This window comes from Poromitra crassiceps, assembly GCF_964638095.1.
Source record: "Poromitra crassiceps genome assembly, chromosome: 1".
In the NCBI taxonomy this organism is placed as follows: Eukaryota; Metazoa; Chordata; class Actinopteri; order Beryciformes; family Melamphaidae; genus Poromitra; species Poromitra crassiceps.
The window spans coordinates 100,268,471-100,289,948 of NC_139623.1; the positions used below are offsets into that span (position 1 = coordinate 100,268,471).

The 21,478-nt window shown below is 44.7% G+C and overlaps 2 protein-coding genes across 4 annotated transcripts in view; one reads left to right on the forward strand and one right to left on the reverse strand.

Annotated features, from left to right (window-relative positions):
• The window catches only part of LOC310774058 (uncharacterized protein), a 33,294-nt gene extending 15,833 nt beyond the window's left edge, over positions 1–17,461 (forward strand). Inside the window, exons 8-11 of one of the 2 annotated variants that reach the window (XR_014552574.1) lie at positions 13,100–13,238; positions 15,380–15,457; positions 15,629–15,725; positions 15,874–16,012. Coding sequence is in view for 1 of the 2 variants with exons in the window: in XM_083634119.1 (XP_083490245.1) it covers positions 13,100–13,238; positions 15,380–15,462; positions 15,629–15,725; positions 15,874–16,041 (487 nt within the window). In the remaining variant the exon portion in view is untranslated. Of the gene's footprint in view, positions 1–13,099; positions 13,239–15,379; positions 15,463–15,628; positions 15,726–15,873 lie in introns of both variants that reach the window. The other variant, XM_083634119.1, reaches the window with a different exon arrangement.
• A 188-nt stretch (positions 17,462–17,649) lies between these two features.
• Positions 17,650–21,478, reverse strand: part of zfpm2a (zinc finger protein, FOG family member 2a) — a gene marked incomplete at its 5' end in the record, with an annotated part of 184,620 nt that continues 180,791 nt past the window's right edge. For both annotated transcript variants that reach the window (XM_083637778.1, XM_083637777.1), the window contains 2 exons: positions 17,650–20,244; positions 20,599–20,826. In XM_083637778.1, the coding sequence (XP_083493904.1) occupies positions 17,702–20,244; positions 20,599–20,826 (2,771 nt within the window). In that variant the 3' untranslated portion in view covers positions 17,650–17,701. The remainder of the gene's footprint in view (positions 20,245–20,598; positions 20,827–21,478) is intronic.

Below are 21,478 nucleotides of genomic sequence, written 5' to 3' on the forward strand. Positions count from 1 at the left end.
TCAAAATTACTTCTGTTATATCCTACAAAATGAATTGCCACCACCATCTCCTCCCTCTGTATCTGTCTGTCTCTTGTCTGTCTGTCTGTCTGTCTGTCTGTCTCACCTCTCTCTGTGTGTGTCTCTCTCTCACTTGTCATGAGGGGTCAGCTTTCCTTTTTTTTCAGATTTTTTCATATTTCTGATTTGTACTTGGCCAAATCCCCCTGCTGCCCCGGTCGCTACCCCCTCTGCCGATCTGGGGAGAGCTGTAGACACACACATGCTTCCTACGATACGTGTGCAGTTGCCAGCTGCTTCTTTTCACCTGACGGCAGGGAGCTTCACCGGCAGGATCTAGCATGTGGGAGGATCACGCTATTCCCACCAGTTCCCTTCTGCCCCAAATAGGCCCATACATCCATACAGCCAATCGTGCCTGTATGGATGCCCGGCCAAGCCGGAGGTAACACGGGGTGCGAACCTGCGACCCTCGTGTTGGTAGGCACGGAATCTACCGCTACACTACCCAGACACCCAGGTCAACTTTCCTATTATTTGAGATTTCCCTGTGAAGACGTAGTAGCATGTGTCTCATTTCCTTTCATAGGCCCAGATAATGCTTCCCGATGAAAAGCAGAACAGTGGGCGCAGCGTCAGGGATTAGTCCGAGCCCCCGCTGGCCGTTTGGTCAAATTGCATTCAGGACAAGAGCCGGTGTTTTTTTTGTCCCCCCCCCTTTTTCAAATATCTGTTTATTGTCATTTCTCACATAGACACTTGACAGTAACAATTAGATTCATGACAAAATAACATTAAAATAATCGATTATAAGATGCATCGCGATGCGGACCTGCACGATTCTGCATCGATTCACATGTCAAAAATCGATTATTTAAAAAAATAAAAATAAAAAATTAAATATAATATAATGGAAGTACATGCAGTTGTTTATTTTAATTATGGATCATAATACAATGCAATTCTAAATGCACTTATTTTAAAAGTAGCCACACAGTGAGAAAAAAGAAAGTGAGAAAAAATAAATCAAAATAAATCATGTATTGGGGAAAAAAGTGATGCATCGATTTAAGATGCATCGAGATGCATCTTAAATCGCAATCGAATCGAATCGTAGCCTTCTGAATCGTAATCGTGAGGCCAGTGAAGATTCACAGCCCTAGTACAAGCTTTATGCTTGCTGAAGGACACTCAGTGACAACAAGCACGTTATCCCAACTCGGTATCTTTATTAGCATCAGTGTTAGCAGCGTGAACGTGTATCAGTATTGACAACAGGAACTTATCTGTTCACAACAGTACTGCGCTTGCGTCATCTGTCAGTGGCCTAATCACTACGCATGTAACCTTGCGCCTAGTAGACAATACATGACAGACACCACTTTGCATTCATATGTCAGACTTTTATGTAGCAATTAGGATTCTCTTTTGTTTTTTGTTTTTTCCCCACACATACAGTAGCTGCATCTGGACTGGTTTTTGTGAAGCATCTGCCACGCGCACATAAAAACCCTAAAATCTAGCAATAACACCTGTGATGATTTTAATACACAATAATCAATACATGTTCCCTTGGAACATTACCTCCGTACGCTGACCGTCTGCCCCGGTCTGTCCTGCCCGTCGAGAGGCCGCTCACTACAGTATCACCTCCACTCTAAAACTCCTCCCCCTCTGGAGCTGAAACTGCTCTGCTCTTGAGCTCCAGCGAGTGCCACTTGTGTCCGTCTCCGACGATAAAGTTATCTGCCTAAGACCATTCTGCAGCCGGCTTACACGAGCTGACTAGTTTTGACTAGTTTCAACTAGTTTTTTACTATTAGTTACGTTTGACTACTGAAACTATAAAGTGCCATATTAACCATAGATAGAGCCCAAACTAAACAGAAAGTAAAAAGTTGCCTTTGGGGGGTAAATGGAGTTTTTCTTTTTTCCATCAATGCCAAAATGCATTCTGGGCAGTGTCAAACTATCGTATCAGACAGAGGGTCAAAATGCTATTGGTTTTGGTGGTAAATTATCGTACAAATAAGTATAGTACAGTAGCCCAAGTGTCATCACAGCCAGGTGTTATCTGCACAGATGGCATTTTTTTGAACATGTGCATTATAATGCCACCTTTTTTTCCTCCATATTTCTGCCCTGGGGGCATCTTTTAATTTTGTTTTTGTTTTTTGGGGGTATTTTCATAAGAATCTTCAGTGTTTCCCCTAGAAAAATGTTCAGGCCTGAAGGGATTTTGAAACGTACCCCGACCGCAACGGTGGGGGCCCTGGCTGGCGACGCTAAACTTTTAGCTAACCTGTTCGCATCTATGTTGGCAATGGCATCCCAAGTATCATCATACTATTATGGGATGCGATGCGAACAGTTGTATTGTGGGATGTGCGTTTCCCAGGCAACGACACACATTGACATGTTTTGGAACAGCGCTGCACGCTGGCACAATGCTCCTAAAAGCAAAATGCTTATTGTTTTGAATGATTTGGCATCTTCTATTACTGTCCACTGTCTTGTTGTATTGTAATAATATGCCATAAAGGTTTATTGAAATTTTGGGGAGAGCATTGCATCGGTTTTATTTATTTATTTTTTACTTTATTTCCCCTGGCCTGGTGGGGGCGCTGTTGGCCTGGCTGGCCCGCCAGGCCTGTAGAATGGTAGGGGAAACACTGATCTTGTCCTAACTGTAAATCTTTTTTTTTTTTTTACCTGCACCACGCTCTTTAAGGACTTAAAAACAGACACCCAGAAGGCCTGAAGGCTGGAGCATGTCCAGAACATGTGTAACAGAGTGGCTGGTTCACTTTTACACCTATCACAAATGGGGTTGGTGTTCTGATAGATCTTAGCCAGTTTGGCTTGAGTAAAGTGGAGACGGTGGACCACCTTAAAGTGAATAATAAGCCCATACCTACTACATCCCACATATAATCTGAGAGAGGCGGTGTTTTAAAGATCACTCAGCGCCGTCAACACACCGCCCCACATCATCTTTGTGTCACCCCGCTTCAAGACAGATGTCACAGTGTAGTTCTGTAGCAGTGGGCTATAATATATCGGTTCTTTCTTTCTTTCTTTCTTTCTTTCTGTAAACACTAAAGAAAAGACTGATACGCCAACATTTTGGGAGATTCGCCTACTGTATTTGCCATATTGCCGAGAGTAAATGGAGAATGTGGAAGCCTTTATCGTCACTGTGCGTGCCCTACAAACAGCAGTACAGCCCTCACTGCTACTTATCTTTGCGCTACAATGGCAGTCTATGGTACTTTTTTGTACTGATGTCTGCACACAGCGCATGCACCTCATGGCAAACGAGGAAGTAACTTCAGTTACTCTTGGTTACTGTAGTTTGGTTAATCTTTGTTAGCTCTGGGTGTGTGGATTTACTTTGAAAATGACAGTTTCCAGTAATTTTGGATTATTATTTCATGGCGTGGTGAGTACCCGAGTCACAACAAGTGTTTCTGGTGCTGTTGGAATGTGTAGAACGGCATTAGGCAAAAGTACCATAGACCAGTGGTTCTCAAATGGGGGTCCGCGGACCCCCAGGGGTCCGTGGCACTTTGCCAGGGGGTCCGCGAAAAGTTTTCAAGTAAAAAAAAAAAAAAAAGTTTTTTTGTTTTTGTTTTTTTATAAAATGCTACATGTTACTTATTCCTTCTCAAACTACTTCCTACATGGTGCTAGTCTATCAAAATATCTTGGCTGTCATTGATTGTGTTGCATAGTGGTTTTCTGTACTGTTGACAAATTGTGATATTGTAAGTCGCTTTGGATAAAACAAAAGTGTCTGCTAAATGACGTAATGTAAATGTAATGTAATAAAAAAAAAATTGCAAAATCTTCATAGTTCAACGAAAATAGTTTATGCTTTAAATCTAAAATGGTTCATGGATTACATTCTAATAACAAACCTATCAAATTAAAAGTCAAGCACGTTACCGTGGAAACAATTAAGCTTAGCCCAAAATCACAAATCAGAATGAGGGGGTCCCCGGTATATTTTCTATCTTGTAAGGGGTCCATGGCTGAAAAACATTTGAGAACCTCTGCCATAGACTGCCATTGTAGCGCAAAGCTAAGTAGCAGCGAGGGCTGTACCCTCTATAGATTTCACTGGAATTCTGTTGCTAGGGAACAGTTTGGACCCAAACATATTTCCTGTCAGCTATTGTATTAGCAAACACTGCAGCAGGAAATAAACGTTTATGTTGTCAAAGTGCTATTACAGCCGTTCACCTGATTTGTCTCAATAGAGACACTGCATGAAATAGGCCACGGCCATCATGGGGGAAAAGCTCCGTTCATTTCCACACACCAGCGACATTTTCCATTTAAAAAGCTGTTGTGTGGACGGGAGCTTGTGTTTTCCCCCGTTTTGGCCGTGGTTTCTGAATGATGACGCGCTCCGCAGTCTCTATGCTGCTATACATCTTGTTGTTCAGCATAATGATCAGGCTGTGGTGATCAGTGCCAACTATGATTGGACGACCATTTGTTTTATTAGACTAATAACCATCTCATCTTGTAGTGAGTGCGTAGTGCGTACAGTTGGTGTTTTTGATGGAAGATCTTTTGATGGAAGATGGAATCTAGCTGTGTGTACATGGCACATATTTACACTCTGCGTGCGTCTGTGTGTGTGTGTGTGTGTGTGTGTGTGTGTGTGTGTGTGTGTGTGTGTATGTATGAGTATGAGTATGTATATGCTTGTGCATTTTGTGTGTGGAGAACAAAACTAATGGAGGCTAAACCATGGGGAATATGTTTGCTCAGAGAACAGTGGGAAATGCCCTTGTCTAATGGGATGGTCCTTACAGTTTAATGAATGCTGATTGATTGGCAAACCCTCAGTTTTAATCTTACATTACATGACTGTGTTTAGAACAACTCAGTCCTCACAGGAGCATCACTTAAAAGTCTTATCTTCCCATCTGCATGTCAGTTCACAAGTTTCCAGTCGTCAGAGAGATGGCCATGTCCCCCTCTCACCTGGAGCCTGTCCAGTGTGACAGGCAGCGTATGACTGTCAGTGTGAGTGAGGAGCCGCTCAGCTCTCAGATGCTGTTCCTCTCATTTGGTTTGATTTATAAGCCACGCGCGGCTTTACTTTCTATCCATCTGCAGCACACTTTGTGAGTTGATAGATTTGCAGGGATAACACAGCGTCTGTGCCCAACTGTACTTGTGCTGTACTCTCCGGTATGAGCAGCAGCATGATGTTGTAGCTGCTGATATGGGAGTGATGAAGTTAAAATCTCAACTCTGTGAAAGGGCAGGCGTCCTAATAGTGCAGCGGTAGATTCCCCGCCAAGGGTCGCAGGTTCGAGCCCCCTTGTTATTGTGGTAGCAACTATTAGTATTAAACACCACCCTCTCTGCTCAAATTCTTTCAGTTTATAAATTGGTTGGAAGCGATCATAAATGAATGACACCCCCATTGTCAGTCCCCTCTCTAACTCTCTTTATATTGCACTGCTTTACATTTCTGCCTCACATCTCGTTGCATTACACTTGAGAAAAGATGCTTTGCTCTCCAACTTTCTTTATTATTGAAGTGATTCTGTTATTACAGTTACTTTACCTCCGGCTTGGTCGAGCGTCCATACAGGTAAAATTGGCCATGTCTGCGTGTGGGAAGCCGTATTAGGGGTAGGGGGTCTATGTCCTGGTAGCTGTACTAGTGCCTCCTCTGGTTGGTCGGGGCGCCTGTTCGGGGGGAGGGGAACTGGTGAGAATAGCGTGATCCTCCCACGCACTGTCAGGTGAAAAGAAGCGGCACATGTATCGGAGGAAGGGGGACTTGGCCAAGTACAATTGGGGAGAAAATGGGGGGGGGGGGGGGGGGGGGCTCTGTGAAAGGGTAGTAGCTCAGTATATAAGAGCCAGATTAGACAGCGAGGATATTTTGGTCCTGGGTGCCTATACTGTATCTTTCCACCTATTTAATACCTTGAGTGACATTTTATTATATACCCGCTCCAGCCTGCAGTGGTAAAGCCTTTTTGGAACAACAGCAGGAGCAGCAGCCACTGATGACACATCCAGTCTCTCCTCAGAGCCCAATCGCTCTCACTGTGAGCTGCGTTCAATAACGCAGCCGAGCACAGCCCTGCTCTAAACCCCCCCAGGGAGCCCAGGCCCAGATTGGCAACGATCACCCGGGTATGAACGGATAGAGCGTCGAAAAGAGAGAGAGAGGGACAGTGAAAGAGAGAGATGCATGGAGGAAGTATGGATGGTGGGGGGTCAAACGAAGCACTGGAGGAAGATACAGTAGCAGCCAGATAAAACCATGACGCAGTATCCAAGAGTATTGATTGATTATAATAAATAAATAATTATAATTACACTTTAATTTGCTACAAAATTACTTTAGGGGCAGTGGTGGCCTAAAGGTTAGAGAAGCGAGCTTGTGACCGGAATGTCGTCGGGGTCAATCCCCGGGACCGGCAGGATAAATCTGGGTGGGGAAAGTGAAAAGGCAGCTCTTGCCGCTCCCTCATTACCACCACTGAGGTGCCCTTGAGCAAGGCCCTTAACCCCAACTGCTCCAGTGGAGCTGCTCAGTGGCCAGCAGATCAGACTGTGGTTGTACTGAGCAGCTTCCAGGTATGAATGTGTGTGTGAATGTGAACAGTGAGACTCCCCTTGTATAAATAAAGGTTAAATAAAGTTCAAAATACATTTATTATGATTTTTGGTTTGACATCTGAAGCAATTTTTGAAAAGATAATATATTCAAAATATTCAGAATAATTTACAAAATAGACACACATAACATTTCTTGCATTTCGAATAGTACTTTGTGTAGATTGTAGAACACAAATCCCAAAGTGTTTTGAGCCAATTTTGCAGCACAAGAAAAGTGTGTGTGTGTGTGTGTGTGTGTGTGTGTGTGTGTGTGTGTGTGTGTGTGTGTGTGTGTGTGTACGTGTTGTGTGTGTGTGTGTGTGTGTGTGTGTGTGTGTGTGTGTGTGTGTGTGTGTGTGTGTGTGTGTGTGTGCACACGTGTGCATGATTAGCATGGTTCACACTGTGGCTTCTGTAATGGCTCCTAGTATGTCAGCCTCCTCCATCCGTCCTCCCCTGACTCAGCCAGAGAAGACCCCTCCCCCCCTCCCCTCCAGAGACTCCCAGATGAGTCAGGAATGCCAATTAATTGTAATTAGCACCACTGTAAGCGTAACTATTGCTGTTACACTCCACTAATGAAGCAGGGCTGCCCTGGCACCTGTGTATTTACCACACTGTAATCTATAGTATCCATGCAGGGAGGAATGTGGAAGCAGGGGAGTGGATGCTGGACCCAACCTGATATCCACTGTGGTGCAAGAATGACACCATGTGCCCACACTGGGTATTACACCATCAAGCTGAAGTTGTTGACATGGCTGTTTTTGTTGCCTCTTTGTATTGCAGTTTGGTGTACCCTCTGAAAACCTTTGGATCTACTATACATTGGTCTTTTATGAGATTACCTCTGCTTGAAATGACTTCATTTGTTCTCTCTCTCAAGTCCCCCCTTCCCCCCAGATTTTTCTCCCCATTTGTACTGACCAATTCCCCCTGCTATCCTGGTCGTTGCTCCACCCCCTCTGCTGATCTGGGGAGAGCCATAGACTAGCACATGCTTCCTCTGACACAATGTGCAGTCGCAAGCTGTTTCGAGGAGTTTCACCGGCAGGATGTAGCATGTGGGTGGATTGCGCTATTCCTGCCAGTTCCCCTCCTCCATAAACAGGTGCTCCGACCGACCAGAGGAGGCGCTAGTGCAGCAACCAGGACACATTGCCCATTGGCTTCCTACCCGCAGACACAGGCAATTGTGTCTGTAGGAATATCTTGTCTTATCTATTGCTACTGCCGGGAATTGAACCCGGTCTCCGCAGTGGTAGGCAAGTGCTTTTATCTCTACACTACCTAGACGCCCCAATAAATGACTCATTTGATAGTAAATATTTTCAAACAGTGTCAAGTCAGCCAGGACCAAAATGACTTGTGAATTTACTTCTGGTTGGTCCCTGTTTGACTGTATGCAGTCTAGCAATCCTACTATTATAATTGAAGAGCTATTATAATTGAATTGTTTGTCTGTTTGTCCAGAGTTGCAAGGCGCACCATTGCTCCGATCGCCTCCCGAATTTGCCATAACACTTTTCAGGGGTTTGGAATCAATCGACATCAAACTTGGGGAGTGGACCGCTGGGAACCCACCACGGTGCAATGCCGAATCCTGTGCAATTCAGCATGGCGCCACGCAGCCACCTACTGAGAACCGTTTGTGCAACTGACTTCAATTTTAGGGAGTGCGCATCTGGGAACCCGAATTTCAGTGCCGAATTTCATGCAATTCGGACATGCGCATAGTCATAGTGCCATCTACTGGCAACACAAAAAGCTGTTTATCTTGAGAACCCTTCATCCGATCAACTTCAAAATTGGGGAGTGCACTGCTGGGAACCTGATGGAGTACAGTAGTTTCATGCAATTTGGACATGTGCATAGAGCTCAACAGTCACATGACACCTCAGTTCTGGAAGAGTATTTCCCCGTTCATATTCTGCAATGAGATTGTGATTATTAGCCATAATGTCATAACCACCCAAGGTAGACGGGTGGTATATATTCCTCTAGAACCCACAAAACCATATGATGATATCCTTGTTTATAAAAAAAAAAAATCTGATGTCATGGAGAAGTACTACACTACCCACAATTATAAAGTGTAATATTGACATCTTTGATTGGTGGAGCTCGCTGTATGATTGTCTGTGAGTGGTGGAGCATGCTGGGAAATTTCTCTGGCTAGGCTACTACGAACGCAGGCTACAGCTTGCTGAGTAAAGGGCTCAAACCGCCACTGAGTGACCTAAAGTATGTTAAGTTAACCATTACGAGTCACACTGCCTTCAACGCCGTGACCCTTTTTGAAATGCGTTGCCCGGTTCATTCACATTAAAGCACGGAAATGCGTCTATATACGATAACGTTAGCCATTGAGCTAATCTTTAATGGCGGCCCTTAAAGACCGCTGGTCCTCCTATATAAGGATTTTTCAAAATGTGGTGGAGAAAAGGGAATGTACTCTTCTGGAACCAAAGGTGGCATCATGATGTCGCGTGACTTTTGAGCTCTACAGTCATAGCCATGTACTGGCAACACAAAAAGCAGTTTATCTCAAGAACAGCTCATCCAATCGACTTGGGGAAATTGGGGAGTGCGCTGCTGGGACCCCAACAGAATGCAGTGCTGCATTTCGTGCAATTTGGACACGCGCATAGTCATAGCACTACCTACTGGCAACACAAAAAGCGGTTTATTTTGCGAACTGTTTGTTGGATCGACTTCAACCTTGGGGAGTGCGATGCTGGGAACCAGACAGAGTGCAGTGCTGGATTTCGTGCAATTCGGCATAGCTCCACCTGCTGGCAACACAAAAAGTGGTATAGCATTGATATGTGAGTGGGGGGGAAGGGGATGGAGGGGGACGGGCACTGCACTTTTGTAGATATAATAGTAGAATGGAATGTGTTCTGATCAGTTCTGATATTATTGCATAGCACAGACAGTACAAGTCAGTTAGATCACATCTCCCTCTTTATTCATAGAAACTGAATCATTGTAGTTAATATTTTAGGATAGTATAATAGAATGCATTTACAGTAGAATGTATTTGTCAATGCCTTGGCTAAGTTTTGCCTCCAAAAACTATTTCACAACCCAATATTGACATAGGATGAAACTCTAATGTTCCCTGTGGAGAAATTGGCCTGTTGCAGCAGAACAACCAGAAAAATAGAATATAACATCAAACATAATACAAAATAGAATAGCAAATATTAGAGTTATATACTATGCAGCTGACAAGTTCAATGGAGGATGGTGCATTATAGTCCTTGGATTTTTTGGCAAACTTATTATTATTATTATTATTATTATTATTATAGTATTATTATTATTATCATGCGAGGGGCTCTTATTTTCTGCTCTTTAAATGGTATTTTAATAGTAAACAAAATGGCATAATATTGTATAACTGCAGTTTAAGTATGGCATGTCAAGTCCATCCCCACAGTGTGTGGACTTGTGTAGGTTATTTAATAGTAAATAGTTTCACCTTATTTGTCTGCTTTGTGAACAGTATGGTAGGTAGGTGGCGTACCAGAGTCTTTGATGCTCCATTCCTCTGCTGTGCTAGTTGGCAACTGTAGGCCTGAGTGTAGCAGTTTGTGCTTGTTTTATGTAAGCCACACAGTAGAATGCAGTAACTCACAACATGTCATGTTTTGTTTTCATTGCAATAGTACAATATGTTTGATTTTTCTCTCTGTGTACAGTCATAGAGCAGGCCGGCATAATAAACTGCTCTCCTTTTCCTACTAGTTTATACAGTTTAATGATTCACTCACAGTCTGTGCCTGTATTATAGATGTAGGTTTAATTGTAGCTTACATTATTGTGAGACTTGTGTTATTGTCCATGTAAAATTAGGGTTTCATTTCCCCCATCTTGTTTAGTTACATAAGATGCTGTAAGATGGTGATGAGAGATCCTTACTCTAAGAAGTCATTGAGGTTTTATTAAGGTATCCAATAGATGCTCAGCGTGTTGTGCCTGCATGAGCGTTAGCAGCACCTAATCATGTAACAGTCCACGTACATGCTCCCTCATTTTCCTAGGCTAATAGTGGGTGGAAGCCCTCGCACTAACCCACTTTTTTAAATGTTCCGTCTGCGTAATAGTTAGTTGAGCCGCATGTAATAGTCCATGTTTAAATGTTCTCTGCTCATTGTAATAGTGGGCAGAAGCTCATGTAATAGTTCGTGTTTTGTGCGTGAGCAGGCTCTCAGGTAACAGAGGGCCTGCATATGGAATGAGATGGTAATGAGGGGGAGGAGGGGGGCCTTATCACTACAGGGCCAAATTCCGACAGTGAATTGCGCAGTTGTAACAAAAGTAACAGAGCGTCCATTCAGCCTGCACTAATCCAGATGGGAAAGTCAAACAGCAGAAAGTCCACGGCACAAACTCATTTCATCACTTTATTAATTTAGATATTGCCTCCTCGCTCCTGTGGGGAGAGGGGAAAAAAAGAGCCCCTCTGAAATGACCAACATCGCTGAGGCGTTTTGCTCTACATGGTTCCCCCACTTCGTCTCCTCCCGTTATCTGTTTAATTCATCCCGCCAATCTTGGCTGTCTTTACCCACTAAATTTCCCTTTGACACGCATGCCTTGCTTCACATAATCCTCACTCCGGGGCAGAATTAAAAATGGAAAAAAGAGGAGGGAATAGGACAGGTGGCTGGAGAATCCTTGAAATAATGTTCAATGCCAGACCCAGGAATGATTTGACCAGATTCAAACTGGGGGGCTGATAGAGAGAGTTTTTCTCTTTTTTTCTCTCTCCCTTCTCCTTTTTTTCTTTTTTGGGAATGGATGGGGAAGAAAAGGGGGACAGGTGGAAAATGTGTGGAGACTGAAAAGTCCCTTAAGAGCCAGGTCCAAGAGTCACTTCTAAATTGTGGTGCCAGAATGACTTCGGGGGAAAACGGTGGCAAGGAAGATGAGAATGTCAAAATGTCACTCCTCGGAGGTCTGATTTGAAAAGTTTTCTCTGTCTGCGGAAGACTGAAAATGAGAACAGTCAACTTGTTTCTTTCTTCGCTCTGCCTGGATCCACGATTTCACCTGTAGGGACTTCTGTGCCAGGAGTATGATGGACATGTTTATCTTTACAGCCACTGTAAACTACTGTGACTGTTTCTATTGGCCTTATCTGACTGATGGGTATTGTGACATGCTTTGCCAGAGTAGAGCTTGATTTTTCAAGTCACAGTTCTGTGGGTAGCAATGTCCCATATCAACAACAGGTGCAATGGCTTATTTGACACGTGAAAAGTGCATGTTTATGATGCAGGCTCGATAAAGTGCATGTTTATGATGCAGGCTTGATAAAGTGCATGTTTATGATACGGGCTTGATAAAGTGCATGTTTATTATGATGCGGGCTTGATAAAGTGCATGTTTATTATGATGCGGGCTTGGTACGAGGGCTATATATCATAGCGGTGAAGCAATGTTGAAACCTATCTGTTGTTAACTGCAGTTTACCATGGCATGCAGTGTCGGCTTGTGCACAGGAGGCGTGCTTATCAAGCCAATTACCGATACAACAGATAAAACAGTATGGGACCACCTGGTACTATGCACAGGTGTAGGGCTTCTGTAGGGCTTCATGGCTATTTAGGCCTGGAGGTTTATGGTGCAAGTTGACAGTGGAGGTCTATGGTTTTTGAATGGTAATGACATCTGCTGTAGGCACAAGAGAAAGGAGATGATTGAACTCCTAGGCCAGGAGTTAAGACTGTGTGTGTGTGTGTGTGTGTGTGTGTGTGTGTGTGTGTGTGTGTGTGTGTGTGTGTGTGTGTGTGTGTGTGTGTGTGTGTGTGTGTGTGTGTGTGTGTGTTGGCTGCATGTTGGGGCAGGCTGTGCCGTGCAGCAGGCGGGCAGCACTATTGATTGGGCTCCACAGGCTGAGACCAGCCAATTCAGAGCACCAGTGAGCCGAGACCGATTGGGCCTCCTGAGTTACAAAATCCCGGCACTCTCCTTCTCATCTGCAAAAAGTATTTCTCATTCCCCAGTCAAACGTCTCCAAGAGAAAGTATTTCTCATTCCCCAGTCAAACGTCTCCAAGAGAAAGTATTTCTCATTCCCCAGTCAAACGTCTCCAAGAGAAAGTATTTTTCATTCCCCAGTCAAACGTCTCCAAGAGAAAGTTTGAGATTTTTGGTTGAAACGGTCTTGAAGAAGGAAAATAAATATTCATGCTTGATTTTGGTTGGGTCCATTTTGATTCCTTCCTCCTACTGTCTCGGACGATTCACTTATCCTACAGCATCACATAATCATGTTGTTGAGCATCAATCAAATAAATGCTTATGAACATGGACAAAATTAATTAATAATTCAGGGTATCTTGGTTACTTTAAAGGCTAATGGGAAACCAGTAACCAGCTGTTCAAATCATTAAATTGCTATTTTTCTAAGGAGTGTGTATACAGTATGTGTATGTGTGTCTGTTCAGGTACAGTAAGCTGTTGCCATCGCTCCAGGCCAAGCAGTTCTCAGCAGCTACAGGGTTGAGCCGTATGCTGATCATCCTGGGGGTGGTCGAACCGACCATCAAAGGAGAAAACATCTCAGAGGAGGTCATACAGCGCCAGGTAAGGCACACGCACTCACGCGCACACACACACACACACACACACACACACACACACACACACACACTACAAAGAAACATGCCCCCAAGGCTACAACATTGACTGTCAAAAACCAATTTTTTTTGCAAAAAATATCTTGTATGTTTCTGTCATGGTGAAGGTGAAAAGCAGGTCTGGGGTGGTTTAGAGGTCATATAGGAATAAATATAACAAGTCATCAGTGCTGGAAGGATATGCTACAAAACCACAGATGTCGAGTTTTAACAGTTAAGTTTCTATAGTCGGGAGACAAGACTTTAGCTTGACTTGACCACATCAAAACAAAGGAATGTAATGAAAGTACAGTAAAAAGGTATGTGATATTCTTCAGGCATTTCTGATGTAGTCCGTTCCTTCCACCATTCCCCTACAGCCACAGGATGGTGCTAGTGCAAGAATAACCACGGCTCCTCCAGGAGAGATATGATGTTGGAAAAACCATTTGTTTTCATATCGTCAGAGAAGGTGAATTTGCCACAATACGACACGAGATGTCATTTGAAATAAATGAAAATTGAACCTGTTCCTGCAGCTGACATGACATCGCAAACGTACTGTATCTTCTGATGCCCGTGGTATTGTAAACTCCTGACAGCTCATTGGGAATACAGTGTGTGTAGAAGGCTGTTAATATAGCTTACAAGCTTCTCCACCCTGCTCTGTGTGTTGTAGATGAGCTTTTGAATGGAAGCTTGTTTTCCTCCGCACTCGTCCCTATACTCAGATCTTTCCTGCATCTGTTTAGAAAAAAAAAGAAAGTATATAGCAGTGACACGCCTGCCTGTCACCAAGTCCTGTAGTCATTTCTTCCTTGCTATAGAAAACATCTTGGGCAGAGAGGAGGAGTAATGGATTTCGGTGATGAACAACAACCAATATCTTTGGCAACATGGGGAAACACACTCCGTAGGCTTAGGCCTTGTTTTGAACAGGGGGAAAAAGCTGAACCGTCATGTACTGTAGGGAAGTAACGGGAAGTAGAGAAACGAGACAGAGGGAGATTACAGCGAGACAGACTGGAGGAAAGGTAATTGCAATAATAGCCCTTAAGTTTAATGTTTTCTGCATCTTATTCTTATTTCAGATCCTTTTATTGTTTTGCTTAGAAAAACAGGTTAGAGTTACACCACAGTTGACCGGCACACAGTGACATTCCTAACATCCGTTCGTATTTTTCTTCTTCTGCTTGTGCGATGTGTGATGGCGACTGTCTCAGGATGAGTGTGAATGTTCGTTAAGATGCCTGGTCCTCTGCCACCGCCCACGTTTTGATGGCAGTAGTGATGAGGGACCTATTTCAGCTTTTGAAGTATTACAGTTGTTGCCAAGGAGATAAGGACAGCATTGTGCCTGAATTCTCTAAGGAAAGAGGTTTTGTAGACGGACTAGTGAAGGTTAGAACGTACACGCGCACAGACGCACACGCGCACACACGCACACGCGCACACACACACACACACACACACACACACACACACACACACACACAGACACACAGACACACACAGAACTCAATAGAGCATGCAGTCCATTTCTCAAGGGCATGTTCTGTGACCACTGCTTAATTGAAGTGGAGCAGAATTGTTTGCTGCTATGTTAATGGCACCAGAGCTATCTCTTCTCATCACATGTGTGTGATAGATACAGTTAAAGGGGAGTACCGCTCAATTTAAGAATTCATTCTATTCTAAATTATTCCGGTGGCCTAGTGAACTTTCTCCCCCAGCTGGAAAATCAAAGAACCATGACTCAGATTTGCGATGTGATAGCAGTACTCCACCTGGAGCTGCTCCACTGACAATGAATTGGATTCAACTTCAGAATTCACTGCATTCAAATGGACTTGATATTACAGTAGTTATCAGTTCTTTATCCATTTTTTCCAAATCATTCTCCATGGCACTCCTGTAACTCTGGGATGAGATTAAGGAGGGAGGAATCACTTCTTTCTTGTAGCTGGCAAGGGGAGGCAGGAGGAGTTTAGTCCCAAGGAATATGAACATATGAACATACTTGGATGCCAAGAGTAGTTGGATTCATTATAATAAAATGCATGTCTCCTTTTGGATTTGATGACTGAGTTCTGTCTTTACCTGCTATAGAAATACCTGCTGAGTAACCCGGCCCACCAGAGCAGCGCCGTGGATGAGCACTACTTTCTGAATGAAAGTGCAGCTCAAGTAAGGTATGGCAAAGATATTGTCCTACAGCTATCTGACCATCACAAACGCTTTCATATCAAGCAGTTTTTCTGCACGCTTGTGGTATTTGCATGTGATTAAATGTTGTTCAACTTAAAATGAACATTAAAACATGACACAAAATTACTATTATTTCTTTCCTCTTTAAAGGGACATCACAAAGTTTAAGCCCCTGTCCAGCAGAACCTCAGTGAGTGTGATCACTGGAGATTCCTTTGACCAGGAGATGCCAGAACACCTCAACCAAGTGAGCCATCCACCTGCTTCATCACGCATTATTATTAGCACGTGTGCAAAGACCGTCTTGTGTATTAAGAAGACCATTAATGCAATCAGTAAACAACAGTGTAGTAAAGATGGTGTAAAAACCTTAACTGATTATTTCCCTGCACCAGATGGTAGCTCAGCTTCAAAAGAAGTTCCTCGAGGAGTCCTATCCATCAGCCAATCACATTCACATAAAAGGAGTCGACCGGCGAATGATCTACAAGAAGCCATCTGCCATCAGCCAGCACCTGAGGAAGCTCGTCAACCAGAGACAGGGAAGGCAGCAGAGCCAGTGACCCGTGGCCAACATTTCTTAACGTTACAAGATAATAGATGAATATATTTCAAATATTCTATTAAATATAAAAGGAGTGATTGATTTAACTTGCCCCTTTTTCTCGTTTGGGATTTCCTAAATACTGCATCCGTTAAGGTAAATCAAATACACCTCAAAACGGCCAACAAAAATACTGGAAACCTTTTAATTGAAGATGACTGGAGAAATGTTTGCAATGTCTTAGATTCAGAAAGGTGATTTCATGCTCTTTATTTGTGTCATCAGTGACAAACATGATTCTTACCTTTTAGCCACAAAAGTCACTGAGAGATGAGATGACTACTTGAATATAATTGATTTATATCAAAACCAGACTGCAGTTTTTTATGGACTGATGTTGATTTGGTTAATTTTGTAAATTGCAAATATATGAGTTTGCTCGCAAGGCTAGCTTCACCTTACTGTAAATAATACAAGTTTTGATATGATTTTGTATCTATTTTTAGCTGCATTGCACTGTAACTGTTATTCATTCTCTAAACTGTCTCGATAGGTATACGGTACAAATAAGAAGTTAAACTGTGAAAGAAAGACCAGACAGCATTGGATTATCCTGAGGATTTAAGTTTAATTATGACACCACATCAAAATAAAAATTTCCAACAGATCTGGAATTTTATTCCATCCATATACATGCATAGCAACAACGTTTTAAGAAACATTTTCTCCCATAATCAGGACATTGGAATGATCATTTTACATCAGTATCCCCGCCGACCTCCCGCACATCTTGTTCATCAGCAATAAACTTAATTCTTGTACAACTTATTTTTTCCCCTATGGGGTTACAAATAATTATATGCACAGTCCCCATTTCATAATACTGCTTTCAGTAATGTTCCCTCATTTACAAAGTATTGCATTGAGAGCAAATTTCAAAAAGGGAGAGCAAAGTGTATCATCAAACAGAAATACGAGTACTATACAAGAATGCTGCCATCCTCATGAAAACATCGACATCTGAGTTGAAGAAAAGAGACAGGGACAAACAGCCACATTATGTATGCAAAGCCATGTGTATATGCCAAAGTGTCAGATGCAGGGTTGTGCCTGTTATCACCCCCAAATGGTGATTTTTAAGGCTAACATGTCATTAATAGGAATCTGCAAGTGACATTTTGGGCATATACAGAAACTGGTACAGCAAATAAGAATACACAAGTGCCTCAGTAGCTATTTTTGTGTCTAAAATGCATCTCATTTTTGTATTCTGTCTATTGTTTCATTGAGCCTACATTACAGTGTAAACGATATGTGTGCTACACAAGAATGACTATACAATAACATTACAAACAACTCTGATATAAATTTCATTTTGAATTTAAATTAAGATCACTACTCCTATTAATACTGATTGTAAAATAAATAAATGTGAAAGTGGCACCAATATTACTCTTGATTCATTTTTCTTCTTTTTCTTTTTTAACCAATGGTTTTGCATTTTTAAGTCTTAAAACGATGAAAGAAGAAGCTTCTCTTGATTGTCCACAAGCAGCGTTTAGCACTGCATGATGCACTATTCCAGACACAACAGTGTACCAAAACAGAAGAAAAAAGGGGCAAAAAGTGGGGGAAAGGTATGGGGGGGGAAAAGAAGGATGGGTTTTATTCTTCTCAGCTTACTTGACATGCTCTGCAGCATGTGATGAACAGTAAAACTTCTTATGGGTAATAAAGTTTGACAGGTTGTTGAACTGGATATCACAAAGCCGGCAGTACTTGCCGCTTCCAGGGGCCTGGGCCGAGCCGTTCACGCCTTTATTGGCCGCAGGTGGCGCCTCCTCGTTTGGGGACTTGGAGGAGGGCGACACGTTCTCGTTGGAGTCGGCTGGGTTCTCAGCACTCCACGTAGGTGAGGGGGTGGGGGCGTGCCCGTCTGGCTGCTGGGGGTTGTGGGGCTGGTTCTCCTGCTGAGGTGGAGCCGTGCCCGAGCGCTCCTCGGGCTTGTGCCCCCCGTTGACGATGACCATGCCCCGGTTTTTGGGCAGCAGGGGAAGAGGCTCCTTGCCAGGGTGGGGGCAGCCATTAGCAGCAGGCGGCTGGGCCTGCTCCTTGGGTGTCCCCGTCTCTGCTCCACCTCCCCCTCCATTAACGCTCTGCTCCTGTTCGCTGGGCTCTCCCTGCACCACCGGCCCCCCGGTCACGTAATCGGTTGGCTTTATCCCGAAATACGGCGATATTTGCTCAGCACCTTTCACCTTCTTTATTGCTCCGGGATAAAGGCAGTGGGGCAGAAACATATTCTTGTTCTCGTCTTTAGATGGGATGAGCTGGGGCTCAGCGAAAGCCTTGAGCCCCAGGTGAGGGGGGAACATGCCTCCATTCTGCACCATCATCTTCCCGTTGCCATTCTTCTCACATTTGCCTGGGCTCTTATCGTAGGCGTCGTCAGGGTTGTTATTGCCTTCGCTCTTCACGTCTGGGAACATAGTCGGCTCCAGGCTGCCAATCTCATTGTGTTGCTGCTGTTGTTGCTGCTGGGCGGCAGCCGCGATGGCTGTCACTGGACAAAAGTTCTGTTTGTGTGCCAGGTAGTTCTCCACTTTGTTAAAACTGATCTTGCACACTGTACATTCATGATAGTCCAACAGTCTTTTAGGGGAGCTACATGTCTTATCAGAGATTGGCGAACACTTTTTGCTGAGGTCAATGGGGGCGTCCAGCTCCTGCTGCTCCATGGTATTGCATTTGGGAGCCAGAATAGATTTAGTGACAGTAAGGGAGGCCTCCAGGTGTTTGGGTACCAGACCTGTGAAGACATCACAGCGGGGGTGGAAGCGGTCTGCTAGGCTCTCTACAGCCTCCTGGGATGTACAAGGGTTCCCCATGGGAGGGACCCCCAGGAACCCCGGCTGGCCCATGGGGGGCCTCGGGTGGTCCTGGTCAGGGAGACACATCTCGTACATCTTCCTGCGCTTGCGGGTCCTCATGGTCCTCTGCATGGAGGGCACCTTGTTGGCAGACATGCGTTTCATGGGTGGGTCATGACGGGTGGCGCAGTAGTACTGCTTGTGGACCATGAAGGTCTCGTGGCGGCTGAAGGTGATGTTGCAGGCTTCGCACGTGGTCTTGTTTGGATCGTTATCAGACTCCACCAAGCCCGCACTGGGGCTCTTCCCCTCCATCTGCTTGCCGTTCAACCTTTCCTCGGTGCCAGTCGGGGTGGAGACCTTCTCCGCCTGTCCTGTTAGATCCTTATCGGGCCCTTTGGTCCCCGCATTGATCATGTCCAAAACACTGGAGTTCAGACAGGCGGACTGCAAGAGGTGGCTGTCGCCCTCTGTGGGGTGGCAGCTGGCCAGCATGCTAACTGAACTGTGGCTGTTGGGGCTCACCGCCTCAGGGACCTTGTCTGACAGGCTGGAGAAGTCGGGGGACTTTGCCATGTGCTGCCAGCGGCTGTTACAGTAGTGCTTTTTGTGGACCAAATAGTTGTCCAGGTTGTTGAAGGTGATATTGCATTCGAAACAGGTGGCCCCTTTGGGCATAAGAGGGCTGTAGATGACAGGGGGGTAGCTGTTCCCTCCGTGGCGCAGCCTCCGGTGAACCAGCTCCGACATTTTAGCCAGAATCTCGGATGCCTGCGGGACTACGGAAATGTCCTGGGAGAAAGCAAACTGAGACAAGAAGGGGCCCATGGGAAATGTAGGCATGTTATGCTGCACAGGGGAGGAGGCCAGCCGGGGGCTGGAGGGCTCAGACTTGATTCTAGTGTAAGAAAAGCTGGCCTTGCTGCCTGGGTGGGCGTCTCCCTTCTGAACAGACAGCATGGGCTTCTTCTCAGCTTTGTCAGCCTCTCCCTCTGTGCTGGTCTCCTTGTTGAGGGCTCCTTTGGGACTTCCCAGCAGAGCATCCTTCCTGTTGGCCAGCTCAGCGCGGGCTTGCTGCTGCTGCTGCTGGAGGCTTTCCTCGGGCCCCCTGGGGGAATGCTTGGTGCCATCGCCCTCCCTGTGAAGTTTGTTGCCATGCCCATGTAAGTCCTGATGCTGTAAGAGTTCCCTGTGGCTCTGGAAGCTGATATGGCAGTGATTGCATCTGAAGGCCGCCTGTGACAGGTGAGACATGATGTGATGCTGGAATGTAATAAGAGAATCTGCCGTGTAGTTACAGATTGTGCATTTCAGGCTGGTGCCAGGAGGGAGGCTCTCTTCCATTTTGACACCTGTGAAGGAGATAAAAGGTAGAAACACTTCTCCTTTAGAGTGAACTGTAGAAAGCATCAAACGCTCATGCATTATGCCAAGCTTATTCCCATATTTTTTCTCAAGTACAAACTGTCAACTGTGCAAGCTGACAGCAGGATATGTATATTTCAGAACATAAATCATTCAGTCATTTTCACAAACCTGTGTAAAACTGTCATTTTTATGATAACAAGTTTCTTATCAAAACAATTGACGAATAACAATCTCTTGCATACAAATCTCTGGTAAAAGATAGAAACTGCTCTATAAAAACAAACCAAAAACAAACAAAAGATCAAATAATCTCCATCTTGCATGCCAGTTCCTCTCACCACTGTGTGAGGTGCTCAGGTGCATGTCCAAGGCCCTGGCTCCAGAGAAGCTCTTGTTGCACTGAGGGAAGGGGCAGATGCTGGGGGTCTGGTGGGGTCCACCGTCGTTCTCCTCCACTACGGTCTCTGGCTCCCTCTGCCGCCCGCTGCAATAGTACATCAGATGGGCCTGCAGGTTCCTCTCGCTGCGATACCAGATCCCACATGCCTTGCAGGGGAAGATGTCCTCTGGAGGGACACAGAAATGGACAGAGGGGACATATAGATTAGGACACTTTCATATTCACGCCTAAATGTAAAGAAACAGGACGTGGACACACACCTTCTATACTTCTACAGCTCTGACTCTCAAAGGCAATGTTAAAAGGCTTTTCTACCAAATCCTCAGCTGCCGCATATTGCCATGTTGCTACCGCTGGGTTGGTGCCCTTTCTCAAGGGCAAACAAGAACACTGGACCATCTGCTTACAGAAGCCTCCCTGTCGAGCTGAACCCAGATAGCCCTCGCTAAGTAAACAAACAGCCTATTTGCATGAGGCGTGTATTTTGCAATTAACAGGTTAGTTTGAGCCTCGGTGTGTTTATGTGAACCCAAAACTTGAAGGTCGATGGCTCTTATCTCCAGCGCAGAGACTCATCTGGGTTAATCTACGCCCGGCGGAGACGACGCTCCTTGTTAAGCAGGTGACTGAGTGCAGAATGTGGACTGTGGTGTGTGTGTGCATGCGTGTGTGTGTGTGTGTGTGTGTGTGTGTGTGTGTGTGTGTGTGTGTGTGTGTGTGTGAGTGTGCATGCGTGTGTGTGTGTGTGTGTGTGTGTGTGTGTGTGTGTGTGTGTGTGTAAGAGAGAGAGAGATAGGGAAAGAGACAGCAGAGAACGA